This window comes from Aedes albopictus, chromosome 2 (assembly GCF_035046485.1).
Source record: "Aedes albopictus strain Foshan chromosome 2, AalbF5, whole genome shotgun sequence".
NCBI classification, from domain to species: Eukaryota; Metazoa; Arthropoda; class Insecta; order Diptera; family Culicidae; genus Aedes; species Aedes albopictus.
In genome coordinates, this window is record NC_085137.1 from 62564167 (window position 1) to 62580756 (window position 16590).

General features: G+C 38.6%; 4 protein-coding genes across 4 annotated transcripts; 1 reads left to right on the forward strand and 3 right to left on the reverse strand.

The window, feature by feature from the left end:
* Positions 1-152: 152 nt before the first annotated feature.
* Positions 153-1909, reverse strand: LOC109418136 (uncharacterized). The gene is made up of 5 exons (XM_029871799.2): positions 1145-1909; positions 989-1088; positions 481-570; positions 265-420; positions 153-206 (listed from the first exon to the last, which is right to left on the reverse strand). Exons 1-5 carry the CDS (start codon positions 1900-1902, stop codon positions 153-155), a joined length of 1158 nt encoding a protein of 385 aa, XP_029727659.1. The 5' UTR covers positions 1903-1909.
* Positions 1910-3977: 2068 nt separating this feature from the next.
* LOC109418214 (uncharacterized) lies at positions 3978-6917 on the reverse strand. The gene is made up of 5 exons (XM_029871798.2): positions 6136-6917; positions 5979-6078; positions 5830-5919; positions 5621-5776; positions 3978-4654 (listed from the first exon to the last, which is right to left on the reverse strand). The coding sequence occupies exons 1-5, from the start codon at positions 6891-6893 to the stop codon at positions 4601-4603; spliced, it is 1158 nt and encodes a 385-aa protein (XP_029727658.1). The 5' UTR covers positions 6894-6917; the 3' UTR covers positions 3978-4600.
* An 878-nt stretch (positions 6918-7795) lies between these two features.
* LOC109418186 (odorant receptor 30a-like) lies at positions 7796-10086 on the forward strand. Its single transcript, XM_019692360.3, has 5 exons — positions 7796-8582; positions 8668-8767; positions 8832-8921; positions 8978-9133; positions 9191-10086. Exons 1-5 carry the CDS (start codon positions 7825-7827, stop codon positions 9242-9244), a joined length of 1158 nt encoding a protein of 385 aa, XP_019547905.2. The 5' UTR covers positions 7796-7824; the 3' UTR covers positions 9245-10086.
* Positions 10087-10133: 47 nt separating this feature from the next.
* On the reverse strand, positions 10134-13191 carry LOC134286061 (uncharacterized). Its single transcript, XM_062847625.1, has 2 exons — positions 12315-13191; positions 10134-10618 (listed from the first exon to the last, which is right to left on the reverse strand). Exons 1-2 carry the CDS (start codon positions 13189-13191, stop codon positions 10134-10136), a joined length of 1362 nt encoding a protein of 453 aa, XP_062703609.1.
* Positions 13192-16590: the final 3399 nt, after the last annotated feature.

The following is a 16590-nucleotide window of genomic DNA, read 5'->3' on the forward strand; positions in this document are numbered from 1 at the left end:
TGCATCTTGTTCCTATCCAATTGTTGACGAATAGGTAGGAGCAGGATGCAGTAACTTCAACAATGTTCAACCTACTTTATTGAACAGGACTAATGAATTGCTTTGTTATCTAGTATTCCTTTAATTATTTCAAACATAGAAAATGCACATTTTTACGTCAAAAAGTTCAGAATCATCATGGCAAATTGATATAGAGCTTTCAAAATCTGCAAATAAAATAAAATTGAAGTTTTCTCATCATGTTCATCATGAAATAATACCAACCGACATATAGGTTTCCAGACTAAGATCGGAAAATCCATACACTGTTAAAATAATAGGTTGCCGCATTCTACAAATTAAAAATAGGTACTCTTTTTGAAGGTCACCATCGAGCAGATGCCACGGGAAATTGACAACGCTTATATCGAGCGCGTCACTCTGCAATGAAAGAAATATTTAAAATCACTGCTCTACTTGTAATACATGAATTATGATTACCTTCAGTTCCACAGCATTTCCAACTGTGAAATAGATTGTCATCTGGACAAAGCATATCATAAGAAATAGATAGGAAGCATACCAATCAGTCTGAAAAATAAACATCGAAAAATGAATATATTCTGACCATAAAACAATAGGAAGCAATCAGTGAAGTACTAGATTGAAAGTAGTGAGCTGGATTTTTGTATGGTGAGATGATCAATTCTCCATTTCTGCAATGAAATGGTGCAAACAGCGTGGGTTATATGATTTCTTGCCTAAATTGATGCTGGTTGAGCAAAAGTTTAGGTAACTGTGATCTTGTATTATTTATTTCTTGCAACTTCAACAACACAGTAACCCAAACTTTTGCTCAAACAGCATCAAATTAGGCAAGAAATCATATAACCCACGCTGTTTGCACCATTTCATTGCAGAAATGGAGAATTGATCATCTCACCATACAAAAATCCAGCTCACTACTTTCAATCTAGTACTTCACTGATTGCCTCCTATTGTTACAAACCAGAGCACATAAAACCAGATTGTCACATATGGCGAATACACCAGTGAACACAAGAATCAAACTCATTCCACCGTTGATGTTTTCAATATCACTGAAGTATCTGGAATACCAAAAAAAGTTACTTTCCGGATAACAATGTACAGCTCGATCAGGTACTCCAAAATAGTCTGATGCTCCAAAAGGCACTCTCTCCAGAGCCTAAAGATCTCCTCTTCATTTTCACTCGCCTCATATGACTCCAGCAGTTTTCCTAGTTCTCCCAAATGGATCATGAATACTTCCATGTACACCAACCCATGCACAACGAGTAACACCAAAAGTCCATCCGCCAAAATCATCCCATTTAGTCCCATTACATATGTAAGTACCTGCACGAAATTGGTCAATAAATAGCCCCACACGGTGTGCCAATCGACGTAAGAAACTTCAAACATGAACAACGGAATAAATTTCCGTTCCGAGTAATAGATGTACAAAGGGTACAGTGCGAATACCAACAGAGTTGAGCAATACAGCACAGCGAGTACCTTGAGCAAAATATTGTACTTTTTCGCAAATATGTACACAATATCTCCCTCCTGACTCGATCGATCCGGATAGCGTGCATAAAGCTCGTCCTCAATGGTCTGTAGTAAACCCCGGATTTTAGTTTTGTTATACATGGCAATGAAAAACTTCACCGATAGCTGAAACGCTATCCCAGCACAGTTCAACACCTCCATCACATGGATTATATCGTGGCGGTACTTGTGAACGGTCCAAAAGTTGCACCAAAAGTAGATGACCATCTGCGTCATGATCGAGTACGATCCAAAGATTAAAAACTGGTCAGGGTTCCACAGAGATACGCCAACTGCAATGGCGTTGAACTTGAGTATGCGTATACTCTGCTGGTATATCTGGACGGCACTCATGTTTCCGTGTATTGTGCAAGTAGGTACAAAAGCTTCTGGGATGAAATGGGAAGTGAGGAAATGATGCACAAAGAGATTTAATAATTGATTAGAGTAAATTAGTCAAATTAGTTAGATATATGGCGATGTCTAAAAGCATGCTTGAGAATTTGGAAGGCTGTTGAGCAAATTATATCACAATTTGTCTGTAGATATAGAATCTTCTATTGTAAATTTGTTACTTGGCGGGTCGGAAGGATCACGCCTAGCGAGCGAGACTCTTAGGGTCGGCACGTTCCGCTGGTCAAGAACCCAAGTAAAACACACTTTTGGCTTTTTACTTTTTATTTTCGACTTTCTGTGTGTGTGGAGTATCGGTGTGTGGTGTAGAACGTTGCGGCCGGCCGGCAGTAGAGCACTTAAAGGAGAGGGGGGGGAGTGTTTTCCTGCGGTTGTCCTGAGCGTTTGGAGGACCGACGGGCTTGAACGGGATGAAGCGGTACGTGGCACAACCTTCGCGCTTGATATTGCCATCGGAGTGGTATGGTGGACGATGACCAATGGGCTCAGCGGGGATTGCCGAGGGCTGCGGGTGATCACGGAGCGTTATGGGCGTCGAAGGCAAGGTCGAAGAGTTCTCAATGCCGGACGGGATTTTTGGCTGTCCAGACAGGCCACCAGCCGAACTGAAAACGTTGTTCGAGCCTCCTATAAAATGCTTACCCCAACATCGCCACAACGAAGAAGCTGTAGCAAATCCATCACGCCAACTTCAAAGTGCAGCTTTGGCCGTGATGGATAACGCGCAGGTACTCACGACAGCATCCACAAAAAGTTGATCGGTTTCGCCTTTTTTTGTCTTGTTTTAGTCGTTCTCCTCCCCATCCGCTTACCGACGCTCTAAAAATAGATTTCCGAACTGCCGCAGCTGCTGCCGTCACAAACACAATCACATTCCGGGTTTGTTAGTGGCAAAAGTGCAGTCGTTTGAATCAATCCATTATTTCATGTTGAAAATACCATATCTCTGTTTGTTTTAACAAACTGTCAAAATTTTCGACAAATGAAAATATTTGTATTATCAAACAATAGAACAGTTCAGTTTAAACTAGAAATCAGTTTGTCGCTCTAGCAAACTGAAAAATCGGTTGATTTGAACTAGAATTTAATTGTGTTTACAATTTATTTATCTGCGTATACAATTTGGTGTCCGAGAAAGGCAAAACAAAACCAAAACCAGAACCTTTTATTTTTAATTATGAAAATCCTAAAAAAAATATTTCTTTTTCCCTTTTAAAAAATCGATGAAAAATAAAAATTCGAGAAAAAATAGCTAGAAGTATTTCGACAATGATTTTCCATAAGGGCCTAACTGACTTGATCGATTTCTCTTCGTCGACTCTCTCTGTCCCTAATAACTTGATCAAAACAAACAAAATCATTATTCTTTTTGTTTCTAAAGCAATATGTAGTCGTCTTTTTCGCATTTCAACCAAAAAATCTTTGGAAAACTCAATACACATTCTGTGATAACACAAAGAGAGGATCGATGAAGAGAACTCGAAAATGTCAGTTAGGCCCAAATGAAAAATCAGCGTCGGTTTGACCATCTTGGGTTACTGGAAGTCAGCTTTCTACAAAAAAATAATGAAAAAACGAAGCGTAAGGTTTTCGGAATATTGAAATATGTGATATAATATAGATCAGCGATGAATATTACTCTCAGTGTATTTTTTCTTAAAGTTCTTCAAATATCCTCAAACATCTTCATTTACATCCAACACACTATTTTCGAGTTTTATTTTTTAAAGAAGATTATTAGTTTTTTTTAGTTAGTTAGGTGAAGAGTATTGCAAAAAAAATGAAAAACATTTTCAGATAAAAGCTCATACGTGAGCAAAATTTGATTTTGAATTGAAAATAGTTGCGTTTACGCGATTCGTGCGTAAATAATCCATTTGGCTACAATCAGCACGGATGGTTATTGCAGTTGCTTACTATTTAGGGTTTTGTTCTCAAGTTCTGGTTTTCATCTATCCAGTTTCATTAGAATGATCAGTAGTAGACAGTGTCAGTTGGTATAGAAGTTTTCGCAATTTCTCATCGTAATAGGTTGTTTTACCTCACGCAAATCTGACAGGAAAAGGCCTACTTTCCCACACCAAATTAACAGTGCTGTAATGATTCATTACAGCACTGATTTGCGTTGCGTAATGAACCATTACAGCACTGTTTTCAGTTTTGATCAACTTCTTGATGCTTTCTGGATGCAGTTTTGAAAAATTGTGACAACTGCACAGTATAACCTGCTATGATCAGATTTTCTTAAACATGGCTATGAGCATCAGTATACAGTTTCATGAACATTTTTGTTCAAGCGGTAATTTATTACCTTGCAAAAAACGTTGTACGCAACTCAGTGCAGAACTCGATTTTTACAGCACTCGTCGTAATTATCCAACTCGGCAAGCCTCGTTGGATAAATGTACAACTCGTGCTGTAAAAATCGCCATTCTGCACCTTGTTGCGTAAACTACTATTTTGCGATCGATTGTAAGATTGTAAGATTGTAAGACACATGTTCTGTAGAGTATATGCGTCTATTATACAACTAATTTTGGTAATTTAGCAGCCATAAAAAGTTATGTATAACATATGTGACACTTGGGATTGTGAGTGTGTTTCCAATTATGCCCCGTAGTTTACAGTTTATCGTAATTCACGCCAAAAAGTTTAAGATCATCATCGCAAATTGATACAATGCCTTCAAAATCTGTAATTAAAAGAAATGATTAGTTTTTTTTTCCTAACCGTACTGCATTACAAAGTACGGTCAAATAAGCTTCATTTTTAAAACTTGATCCCTCAACTTCCTATTGAATTAATTACGTCAAATTTATCTGTTGAAAGTATAGCTTTCGCATATCCAATATAAATCTAGGTACTATCGATAGTATCATAAATCTTTTATCAAAGAGTCAAAACACAAATGATCCATATATCAATAGACTGGCCTAAATACAAACATGTCGAAAAATTTCATGCGTGCCTTTGGATGAGAAGAACAATCTCTGAAAGATTCAGCTCAATCGGTTAAAAACTGAGCTGGCGCAAATGAGTTGAGGGTGTGTATGGGATGTTCATAGCCGCCTATATGATATAGTGTGCAAATTTCGAACAGCAAACATGTGCTGCATGTAACAACCAAGAGTTACTGTTAACGGGGGGAAGATGTCCTCATCCTGCTTTCGTTGCCTGAAACCGCAATTAAATTAAATTTTATCATGATATGGTCTTCTACAAAGTTGTTCATTGAGTATCAACTACAATTCTTTCAATTCTGAGCCAAATCGAACTCGTTAAACCGGCATGCTGTATGGCAGACTGGAGCTCATCCAATTTCCCATATATTTGAACTGAACATCCCACACAAACCTTCAAGTCATTTAATTGTCACAATTGCGCCAGCTCCGTTTTTAACCAATTGACCTGAATCTTTCAGAGATTGTTCTTCTCATCCAAAGGCACGATTCTAGAAGGTGTCCCGTAAATTTTGATTTTTTTTCGTATCATACAAATGTGGGCCGGTCTAATATACCAAGTAAAAAAGACTCATGACCTGTAACGTGTCTTTCAAATCAGTTCCGATTGATATTGGATACAATAATGCGAATGACACAGTTTTGCAATCGTACTTTCTAAAGGCATGATAAGAATGATAATTTAAATTGATACTAACCGACATATATGTTTCCAGACTGAGATCGGCAAACCCATACACAGTCAAAATTATCGGGTGCTGCAGTCTACAGATCAAAAATAGATACTCTTTCTGAAGATCTCTACTGAACATATACCACGGGAAATTTGCAACGCTTATATCCAATGCGTTACTCTATAAAGGAAGAAGGTTTTAATGGGTACTGGTTACAAATAAATTACAATTACCTTCAGTTCGACAGCGTTTCCAATCGAAAAATAGATCGTCATTTGGATGAAACAAATCAGCAGAAATGAATAAGATGCATACCAGTCAGTCTAAAGAAAAAAGTGATGGCCATTATAAAGATTTTGTTTATGGTGCAATTCCAACAAACCACAGCACATAGAACCAGATTATCGCATATTGCGAAGACGCCAGTGAAAACGAGAACCAAACACATTCCACCGTTTATGTTTTCAATATCATCGAAATATCTGAAACTTGAAATATATTAACTTACTGGGTTAACGATGAACAGGCGTAACAGGTACTCTAATAAAGTCTGATGTTCCGAAAGGCACTCGCGCCACATCTTTGTGATCTTCTCTTTATTTTCGATCACATTCTCCGATTGCAATAATTTTGCTAGTTCATCCAGATGTATCATGAATACTTCCATGTACACTATTCCATGTAGAGCCAGTAGTACAACAAGTCCATCAGCCATAATCAGGCCATTGAGTCCCATGACGTATATAAAAATTTGCACGAAATTTGTTAGTAAGTAGCCCCAGACGGTGTGCCAATCGACGTACGATACTTCATACATGAACAATGGAATGAGTCTTCCTTCCGAATAATAGATATATAATGGGTATAGTGCAAACACGAACAGAGATGAGCAGTATAGCGGAGCAAGTATCTTAATTAGAATGTTACACTTTTTAGCAAATTTATACACAATTTCCCCCTCACGGCTCGATCGATCAGGATAGCGTGCATACAGCTTATCCTCAACGGTCTGCAGCAAACCGCGGATTATCGGTTTGTTATACATGGCGATGAAAAACTTCACCGATAGTTGAAACGCTATGCCCGCACTGTTCAACACCTCCATGACATGGAGCATATCGTGGCGGTACTTGTGAACGGTCCAAAAATTGCACCAAAAGTAGATGACCATCTGCGTCATGATCGAGTATGAGCCGATGGTCAAGAATTGGTCAGCGTTCCACAGCGATACACCAACAGCAATGGAATTGAACTTGAAAATGCGTATACACTGCTGGTATAGGTCGATGGCGCTCATGGTTAGCTCTACTGTTCAAGTAGGTACTGGAGCTACTGATGAAAAACGAGTATGAATGGGTTGTTTGAGCACGGGACTTACTCTTTAATTTATTCGTTTAACAAATGGTGTTGTTTCCAAGGATGCGAGGGAATTACAGTGATGTCGAGTATCCATCGCTCAGATTTCTTTTTGTATAACTATCTTCGCACCTGCTACAGTGTAGGCAAAATTATTAGTACTTATTCATTTTCATTAAAAAAAAAAAACAATAGAGTAGAACATTGTTCTATTCTGAACATCAGCATTTAGTAAGTGTAGAGTTAGCTTAAGTTAAAATACACGTTAATAAAAAATCAGAATTCATGCGTCTGTTTTGGCCAGAGTGAAATTCATGGGCATAATTGAAATGGTTTTGATCAGTTTCACTTTTAATGCTAAAAAAAAAACAAATACTAGCTTATTCTTGTTTTTTTCCTGCAAAATATAGATTGTAATCTCTCATTGGACATATTGATAATTTTAATTGGTTTATTGGATTTTGAAAATAATGCCTTGGACTGGGCAAAACCGGTGCCTGTACCCTATCAGTCCACATGTTTGGATAGAGGCTACTGAGCAAAACATTTTGAACATAGTTTTTAAATTTCAAACTTATGTTTTATAACATGGTTAGTTTCTAAAAATATTATAACCTTTAACAAGTGAACACAACTGTAATCGTTATGAAACAGTGGTAATCCATTTAATTGTTGTGGCTGAACGCTACTCGGTACTCAATAAAACTTTGCATTTCAGCCCAGCAGTAATTAAGATAATCATATCCATTTATGTGCGGTCCGTTCGTGTGAAAATTTACCAGATGCTGATATATTTTATAAGCTTTACAGAAAAGTTCCCACTTATCTAGAGGTTACGTTCAGAATAGTTTTTATTAACATACTGCTTAAGCATGACACCGCTAGAAGACTACTATAACATCCGGGCACCATTGATTACCATTTCAAAAATGATAGGTGCTGAAGTTTGGACCTCTGAGAAATACTTAACACCTGCATCGTATATGTTGATGGCCCACATGATTATCTATAATGTTTGTAACGGGTACACCGTACTCACTCAGAACTCGGATCCAGTCAAGCTGATGCAGGTTACAATCATCTTCGGCATTGCTTCACAGTTGATCTTCAAATTTTTCTATGCTATTTCAAAAAAGTACAGTATCCGGAAAATGTTCGATACCGCGGAAGAAACAATTTATGAACGCCACTCCAAAGGCAACAAGGAGGAAATTCTGATTCTCAACAAAACAGTGCGATATCTGGGAATCATTTGGAAATGTTTAGCCGTTGTCTACTCTTCGACATTGTTCGTTTTCGGTATGTGGCCCGTTTACGTGTACTACACCAAAGGGCAGATAGTGCCCCTGTTTCTGTACGAAATTCCGTTGATCGATTTTGAAAGCACATTCGGATACTTACTGCATATGTTCCTACACGTCGACATTTACATACTGGGAATCCTCGGATCAATTCTGGCCGACTACACGTTCATTTTTATTGTTTTCCATGCTGTGGCGTATGTGGATTTATTTATTCTTCATGCAAAGGAGTTGTCTGACTTACTGGTCGAAAATAGTTCGACAAAAGACCTGAAGGAAATTTCGGAGAAATGGAAAGTGTGCATGCGTGATCATCAGTTAGCCACCGAGTAGGTATATGATGATTCTCATATTCGCTTTGAATATTTATGGGTAGAACCAATGTTTTTGTCACTAAAACATGAACTGTTTCAGATACCTCAATGGTACCGAAGACATAGCTGGAACGCTCTGTTTGGTACAGGTATTCTCGTGCGTATTCACAATCTGTGACGCGATGCTTCTCGTTGCTCTGGTAAGAACTATTCATTTCGCACGATACCCAAGGGTTGCCCATCTTTGTTCATTTTCTCTTGCAGACTGATTGGTATGCGGCTGTTTGTTTCTTGATTGTGGTTTTCGGAGAGATAACGATCTATTTCCTGGTTGGAAATTTAATCGAGCTGAAGGTAGCATTTTCCACAACTTGGTTTATGTATCAGTTAATAATACTGTCTGGCTTTAGGTTGATGAGCTCTACGACTCGGTAGTCGGTTTACCTTGGAATTTGCTCGACAACATGCAGCAGAAGGAATATGGTTATTTGCTTGCTCGTACACAAAGGCCACTAATATTGACCTTACTTGGATTCGCTCCGTTAAACTTCGAAAGCTACATGACGGTATTTTACCTTCATCTCCTGGTATTAGTGTAAATAATAATAATAAACTCATTACAGGTTTTGAGAGCTTTGTATCAGTTCTTCGTGATGATTTTGCAGTATGTTGAATAAGCTGTAGAGCAGCATATATTTTTATAGAAGTAATCAAAATTCTCATTTAATTTTTTTGAAATATATTCATTAAGAAAAATAAAAACAACATTTAAATCTACCTAGGTGTCTAGTCTAGTCTGTTCCACATGGTGGAGACTTGGTAGATTTGATCTCTGTTTCTTAATTTGCATGTAACTTTGAATCGTTGGTGTGTTCCACTGTATTTGGAAACTAATGTTTTGTGGCTACTCAGTCTAGACAAAATCAAAACACTGTTATGTTATTTTGTCCGACGTTTCGGTCCGTTTGGGACCTTCTCCAGGGACTCTGGAAATATTTATTTGTTGGTACGAATTTTTATAACTTCTTTTAAAACATTAAAAATTTTTTTTTTTTGAAAAAATGATTTTTACCAATAGTTACAGTGTTCTCGTCCACTGTGGTTCGGCAGCTGTAACTGTCGCATGGATCGAGTTTCTGTTGAACGACAAGATTTGTGTTTGAAATTTCAATATCCTCCCACGCGATTTGTTCTAGTGTACTTACTCCCGCACAATCGCAGCCAAATCGGATGCCCTATCGGAAAGAAAACTCGGTCCAAAGTTAGCACTCTGGAATTTAGTACCTTACCCGAGAACGATCACCATTGCTTTTCGCTTTCCTCTGTGGTATTCGTGTGCACTATTTTGTTTGTTGGTGTGAGTGACTAAAACTATTGAGTTGTCCAAAAAATGTCTCACTAAACCTAATGCAAGCCTATCCATATACGGGAGAACAAAAGATGTTTACAAAGTTCTTACAGATAGATTAACACGGGAAATCTGAACACAAACCACTACCACACAGGGATTTGGATTGGTCAATAGTGTGGTGTGTGTTTACAATTTGTTTCGTTCGTTTGTTTTGATCATTCGTTTCTGCCTCTCGCTCTCTGCTGTTTATTTCGGAGCCAGTGCAGAAACCCCGCATACGCGACGTGAAGGTTGTCCGTGTCTGTTCGTTTGTTTATCGTGTTTGGTGTATTGTTGATGTGGCAGCTCTCGAGTATCGGTAGATTTCTCGCCTTGTTTGTTGTGTCCAGTATTTTCGTCTCGTCTAGCTTGAACGTGTGTTTTTCCCTGGCTGCATGATTCACCACAGCGGTTGTCTCCATTATGTCCACGATTACTGCATCTCTGGTTGTGTGGCCTGCTTGTTGGAGTGTCTGTAGTTTTTTCATGTTCGACTTGTGTTTTGAAATTCTCGCCTTCAATTTTTGTGTTGTCATTCCGACATAGCATGCATCACAGTCTTCGCAATTGATTTGGTAGACAACATTGCTGCGTTCTTCCAACGGAGTTTTGTCTTTGACCAGTGGAAGAAGCGAGCCTATGTTTTTGTGTTGTTTGCATGCTATTTGTGGATTGGGGTATTCCCGTCGGAGAATTTTTGTGACGGTTTGTGTCAGTCCGTGTATGTTTGTGAGTGAGCAATAAGTTGTTTGTTGATTTTCTTCATCATTGCTCACCTCCTTAGCTTGTTCTTGGCTCTGACTCCCAATCACTCTGTTTATAACACGATCAGGGTAAGAAAAACGGATCACGCCGAAAAACAAACGCTTTGTCCTAGTGCATAGACCTAAATATCCCACACACTCCGATATTAAAATTTAATTCAAATGGAAAAAGTGCATTTCACCCCACACTCCCATTAGAACAACTGCCCGGGTGCTTGAATTTCAATTTACGCCAATATCAATGCCCATCGTAACTAACGCGCAAAATTTCGGTAGCTAGAAAAATCGCACCATACATTACTGACCTGGTTTTATGAATCATCGCTCATGTGACGACGGACGGATGGTCGGCCGGGGCAACGATCGCGCAGCGATACGTTGTGCATGATCGTACACGTTGGGTTCGGTTGGTGTGGTACAGTTTTGATTACGCTTGGTTGAGTTGACGACGATAACGATGATGATGGTAATGATGATAATGACGAGTAGGATAGGTAGAGTATGTACTAGGTTTTGGACTTTGAGTATTTACTTTTGGTAGGGTTTTGTATACGCCCAAGTTGGTTCGGGCATTGTTAGGAAGTATCGTGACTATTTCGGCAAGACGAGAGTGCTGGTAGGAGTTTTAGACACGCCCAAGCTGGTTCGGGCATTGCTAGGAAATTTAGGCTATAAATACTGAGGCTTTGGCTTCAGTCGGGGAGTTCGGTGACAACGTTAACGCAGGCAGCACATCGGATAAGTCTTGAGCTCCCATGTGGGACACCTCTAGATTCTGTCCTAAGGCTGTAGGTAGGACTTAGTAGTCGGGTCAAGCAGAAGCTAGAAGTGTCTCTAGATTGTTAAACTTAGTAGTTGGTGAAGAAATACAGTAAATGTTAAGGTGATATAAGAAAAAGTGAATCGTTGTAATATAAGATAAGTGATGGTTTGTGATACTTCAATATAGTTTATTAAAAAGATCGTCGGACTGTAATGAAATGAAAGATATCACATTCCGTGTAGTGTTTAATGCAGCCTCTGGACGGTACAGGGCGCATCACTAGGCGGTGCATGTCGGTAACAAAGGCGCTCCGCAACAAACGCATGTCAAGCGATGAGAGCAATAAAACAAATATCGCTTGCCGTGCGTGTGCCGATATTTCGGCTTTTCTGCTGAAATTTTCGACCCACATCATCGAATTCATGAGCATTTGGACGAATAAAGACTCTTGCCATCCTCAGAGTCGAATTTCAGTTGTAAAACAATGAGAAAATCACGATGTGAATAGAACGAGACAAATATTCCTATCGTTTTTGTTATGAACAAACTCGGGAGCGATTTTGTCATTATCTGCTAACGAAAAAACAAAGCGTTGTTGCCGTGCCTTCTTTGTTGCCTATTTTTCGCTTGTGGTGCCATATTTTGCGAACACTGAACACGATTGATTATATTTGTGGGATAATCATTCGTGTGTAACAGGGAGAAAATCGTTGTTTTGATGGTTCTCATAGTCGAATTTGTGGAGAACATCATCACACGTTTAGCAAAATTGAAGGCTATATTCATTTTCAGGCTGACCGGATGTCTGGAGTGAAAGTTGAGGAATCTACCCGATGCAATTGGCTTCTTGAACCACTCCGTTTTCACCGTTTGATTGTCTAATCTGACCAGCATCATGTCGAGGAACGGAAGTCGGTTGTTTTCCTCCCGTTCTACAGTGAACTGGATATGTTCATTCTGCTGGTTGAACGAGTCCAACACTTCTTGAATATTTCCTTCAGGAAGCGCAAGAAACAGATCATCGACATATTTCTTCAAGTTATTGATAACGATGGGGGTCGAAGCCAGGGCGTTTTCCAACAAATCTTCCATTACGTATTCGGCGATTATCGGTGACAGAGGGTTTCCCATCGCCGTGCCAAATATTTGTTGGTAGAATTGTCCTTTGAGTAGCTGGTCCACAAAGTAGCTGGAATCGATGCAGAATTCCGTGACTTCCCAGAAAAGATCGAGACAGATGGGGGTGTTCTGTTTTAACTCGTTCCAGTGCCGGAAAATGGTCTGTTTGACTAGGTTCTTTGGTATGGATGTGAACAGTGCTACCACGTCGATTGACACCAGCACGTATCCTTGTGGCAGCTCAAGGGAGTTCACATAGTTGCAGAATGAGAACGAACCTTTAATGCTGTACTTACTCGTCAGGGATGTTTTCACGATCGTGCTGACGAATTTCGAGAGCTCGTACGACGGGGCATTCATACATGGAACAACGGGTCGGAGCGGTAACCCTGGTTTGTGGGCCTTCGGTTTGTCGTAGATTTTCGGACATACAGCTATGTACGTCTTCAGTTTAGATGCAGCAAACGGATCAAGGAGTTTTAAATCCTGAATTCGTTTAACGATTGAGTTGTTCTGGCTCTGGTACATGCTGGTAAGGTCCTTCGTTACTCGGCGGTACGTCTGGTCGTCCTCTAGAAAAGCCCTCATTTTCGCCGAACAGATTTTTTTAATGTTTTAAAAGAAGTTATAAAAATTCGTACCAACAAATAAATATTTCCAGAGTCCCTGAAGAAGGTCCCAAACGGACCGAAACGTCGGACAAAATAACAAAGCAGTGTTTTGATTTTGTCTAGACTGAGTAGCCACAAAACATTAGTGTAACTTTGAACACAAAACTAGATCCGATGTTTTCACTTCATGATTTTTTGTTAAAGTTTTCAAAACTGGGTTTTATTGGAGGCATGTTATATAATCCTATCAAATTTTCGTGATTTGTGCCAACGTAAGAACAGTAACGACATTCACAATACGAGCGACGTGAGACGAAACATAACACTTATAGTTCTTACAATCGTCAAGATATTAAAATTTACCTTTCGTCGACCGGTTCCGGGCGTGATGTCGCCCATCAACAGGACAATGTCCGACTGATTGCCTTCAGTGTTCGTACGATGTTCGTACACGTCCGAAGAGAAGAGTCGTCTTCATTCATCAACGGCCTTCGTGTGTTGCTGATGAAAATTGACTCCCAAGCGTTTAAGTGCAACGTTTTTCTTATGCTTTTGACGAGTTTGGCATTATTCCAATCAATTTCATGTTGGGAGTCTACTGTATGCGCTGCCACGCTGGATTCGGTTGCTTTGAGAGACTGGACAGCATTTTTGTGCTCTTTTAAACGGACCTTTACTTTCCGGCGAGTTTGGCCAATGTAAACTGCCGGGCAGTCCTTACATGGTATCTCGTATATTCCGGATTGTTCATCCGGCGGTACCTTGTCCTTAAGGTTGCATAAAAGGTCACGTAAGGTCTTGTGGCTCTTATGTACAACGTGTAGATTTTGTCGGCGAAGGGCTGTTTTTATTTGATTGGTTATCCTGGGGTAAAACGGCAAGCTAATTCTTCTGATTTCTTCTGGGTTCTGTTGAAGGGTGGTAATGTTCCTGCGGTGGTTTTTCCGTTTGTGCTTGAGAGCAGAAGTGGAAAATCTTTGGACATCAACTCTAAAATTTATTGACATTGACGTTAAAAAATTACATTTTTTCGAGAAAAATCAACGTTCAAAAAAGTATCTATGTTTTAATAGTTTGTATATTGTTAGTGTACGTTCAAAAATTCATTCAATTCGGTTCACTGGTTTCTTCTGAGATATGACAGCTCAAAAATGAGTTGTCTGAAAAATGGCGATTTACCCGAACGTTTCTAACTTTACAAAAGATTAATCAATCGTGCCCAAATTTATACCAATGATGCACATATAATAGGTTGACAAATAGTCAAAATTTGAGATTTTTTGATGCACTCTATGAAAGGTTACAGCATGTTGAACATTTTAGTGAGAGAAAAAAAATTGCCTATCCCAAACACCCAAACATTTTGGCCATCCCCTGTAGTGTACCGTAAAACGGGGTAACTTTGAAAGTGCGACAGGCTTTGTATATTTTGTCTTATAACTATGATTCTTTCAATCAGTTAAGTAAAAAGGCAAACGTGGAACAAAACTTTACATATGAAAGTCAATTTCAGAGGTATTTTCATTACAACCAAGCCTGTATAAAGCTTTTTGGCAAAAACTAAAAATTGTCGGTAATTTCATCATTTGTCAACGCCTCAAAACAATCTGTTGTACAACAATGATTTGACTATTTTTTCAACGAATGGTTACTTATTTTCGGTAGATCGATAATAGTAGATTATAAATTTAGCATTTAATCTTTTAACTAACCGTGTTTTTACGAATTGGATCCAATTTTGTAAATTGGGACAGAAATCTTCGTACATCGATAAATGCCCAACCTGACATTGCAACCTGTTGTTTTCTGAACTTGTTTATAAAAATGCAAAACAACTCAAATAAAGAGAACTCAGGGAAGCTGACCTGGTGTGACCATCACACCGAGGACCTGGGATCAAATCCCACTCCCGACAAACTCGCAAAATGTGAGTTCTTCCTTCGGAGGGAAGTAAAGCGTGGGTCCCGAGATGAAATAGCCTAGGGCTAAAAATCTCGTTAAAACAGATAAAAAAAGAGAAGAACGAAGCATCGTAGAAACAATTTTTTTTAATGAAAATGAAAGCAAATTTTCTCAGGAATAAAAAAAAATATGAAGTGGAGCGACCTCTAAACGTCATTGCTGAAAGTTGCCGTCATACAAAAGTGTGTTTCTAACATAATTATAATTTCATAACATAATTTCTTAACACATTCAAGACAAAAACTTGTTGAGCTTACGTGATTTTTTACTTTGTATGTGTTTTTGGGCAGTTCTAATGTGACATTTTTAAAAATATACCTAAAAATTCAAATTTCACCAAAAAGTAAATCATGAATAACTCTAAAACGGATAGAAAAAAAATGCCATGCTGTCTTCGGCAAAGTTTTTCCTCATAAAATTTCCTATCTTTCAATGGAAATTGTATTAAGTTAGCATTAGGGTGAGATACTTTTAATGTTGGGTAAAATGCATAATATGTCAAAAAATGACAATTCAATGTAAATTCAAAAATTCAGTATCAAAAAGTTACCTGCAACACATGTCGTTAATATTTTTTCCAGTTAGTTTGGATATATATCAAGCTGTAAAAAATATAGAAATAGTGGGTATTGACAATTTTTGTACGATAAAAAAAATTTGTTTGAAATTTATTATGAAAAATGGCCATTTTTCAAAAATCTCGCCGGGGCGACCTCTAAACGTCATTTCTGAAAGTTGCCGTCATACAAAAATTTGTTTCTTACACCCTTAGCTATCATTTGCAGGGTGAGCCCCAAGCTTTTTGACTATGTTCAATTTTGGGACAACCTACTATAAAGCCACTAAAACGTGTCTGATACCTCCTGAAACGCCTGAAAATGCCGCTGATCCCCCTCCCTTAGAACTCCTCAAAATCTCTCTGACCTTTCCTCTTTACATTTAAAAGCCTTGGCCCACCGCCCCCTTGCATCTGCTAGCCACTTGCCCTTCTCAAACTTCTTTGCAACCTCAAAACCAATTTAGGTAATGAATTGAATCCATTTAGTTAAAAATTATATTTAGACTGTCCCGACTCATTGCTTAAATTGACGTTTATTTGTATTGTTAAACAAGGTATCATTGAACAACGAGGCAACATTGATCGGCTAAGCCCACCTCATAAAAGGTTCAAACAAACAGTTTTCTACTCACGGGAATTATTTTGTAATCTGTTATTGTTTAACCTCTGAATGACCTGAAATGCATAAAAATGGAGTTTATAAACATATAGCTATCTAGGGTGATAATGGGTATTATTGGCAGGTTTGTTCTCTTCGTCATGGGGGGTTTTTGTCAGCCAAATTGCCTGAAAGTTGGCCATATAATTCAGCTTAGTGGGGAAGGATTTGAGACCAACTCTGAGTTCAATAAGTTT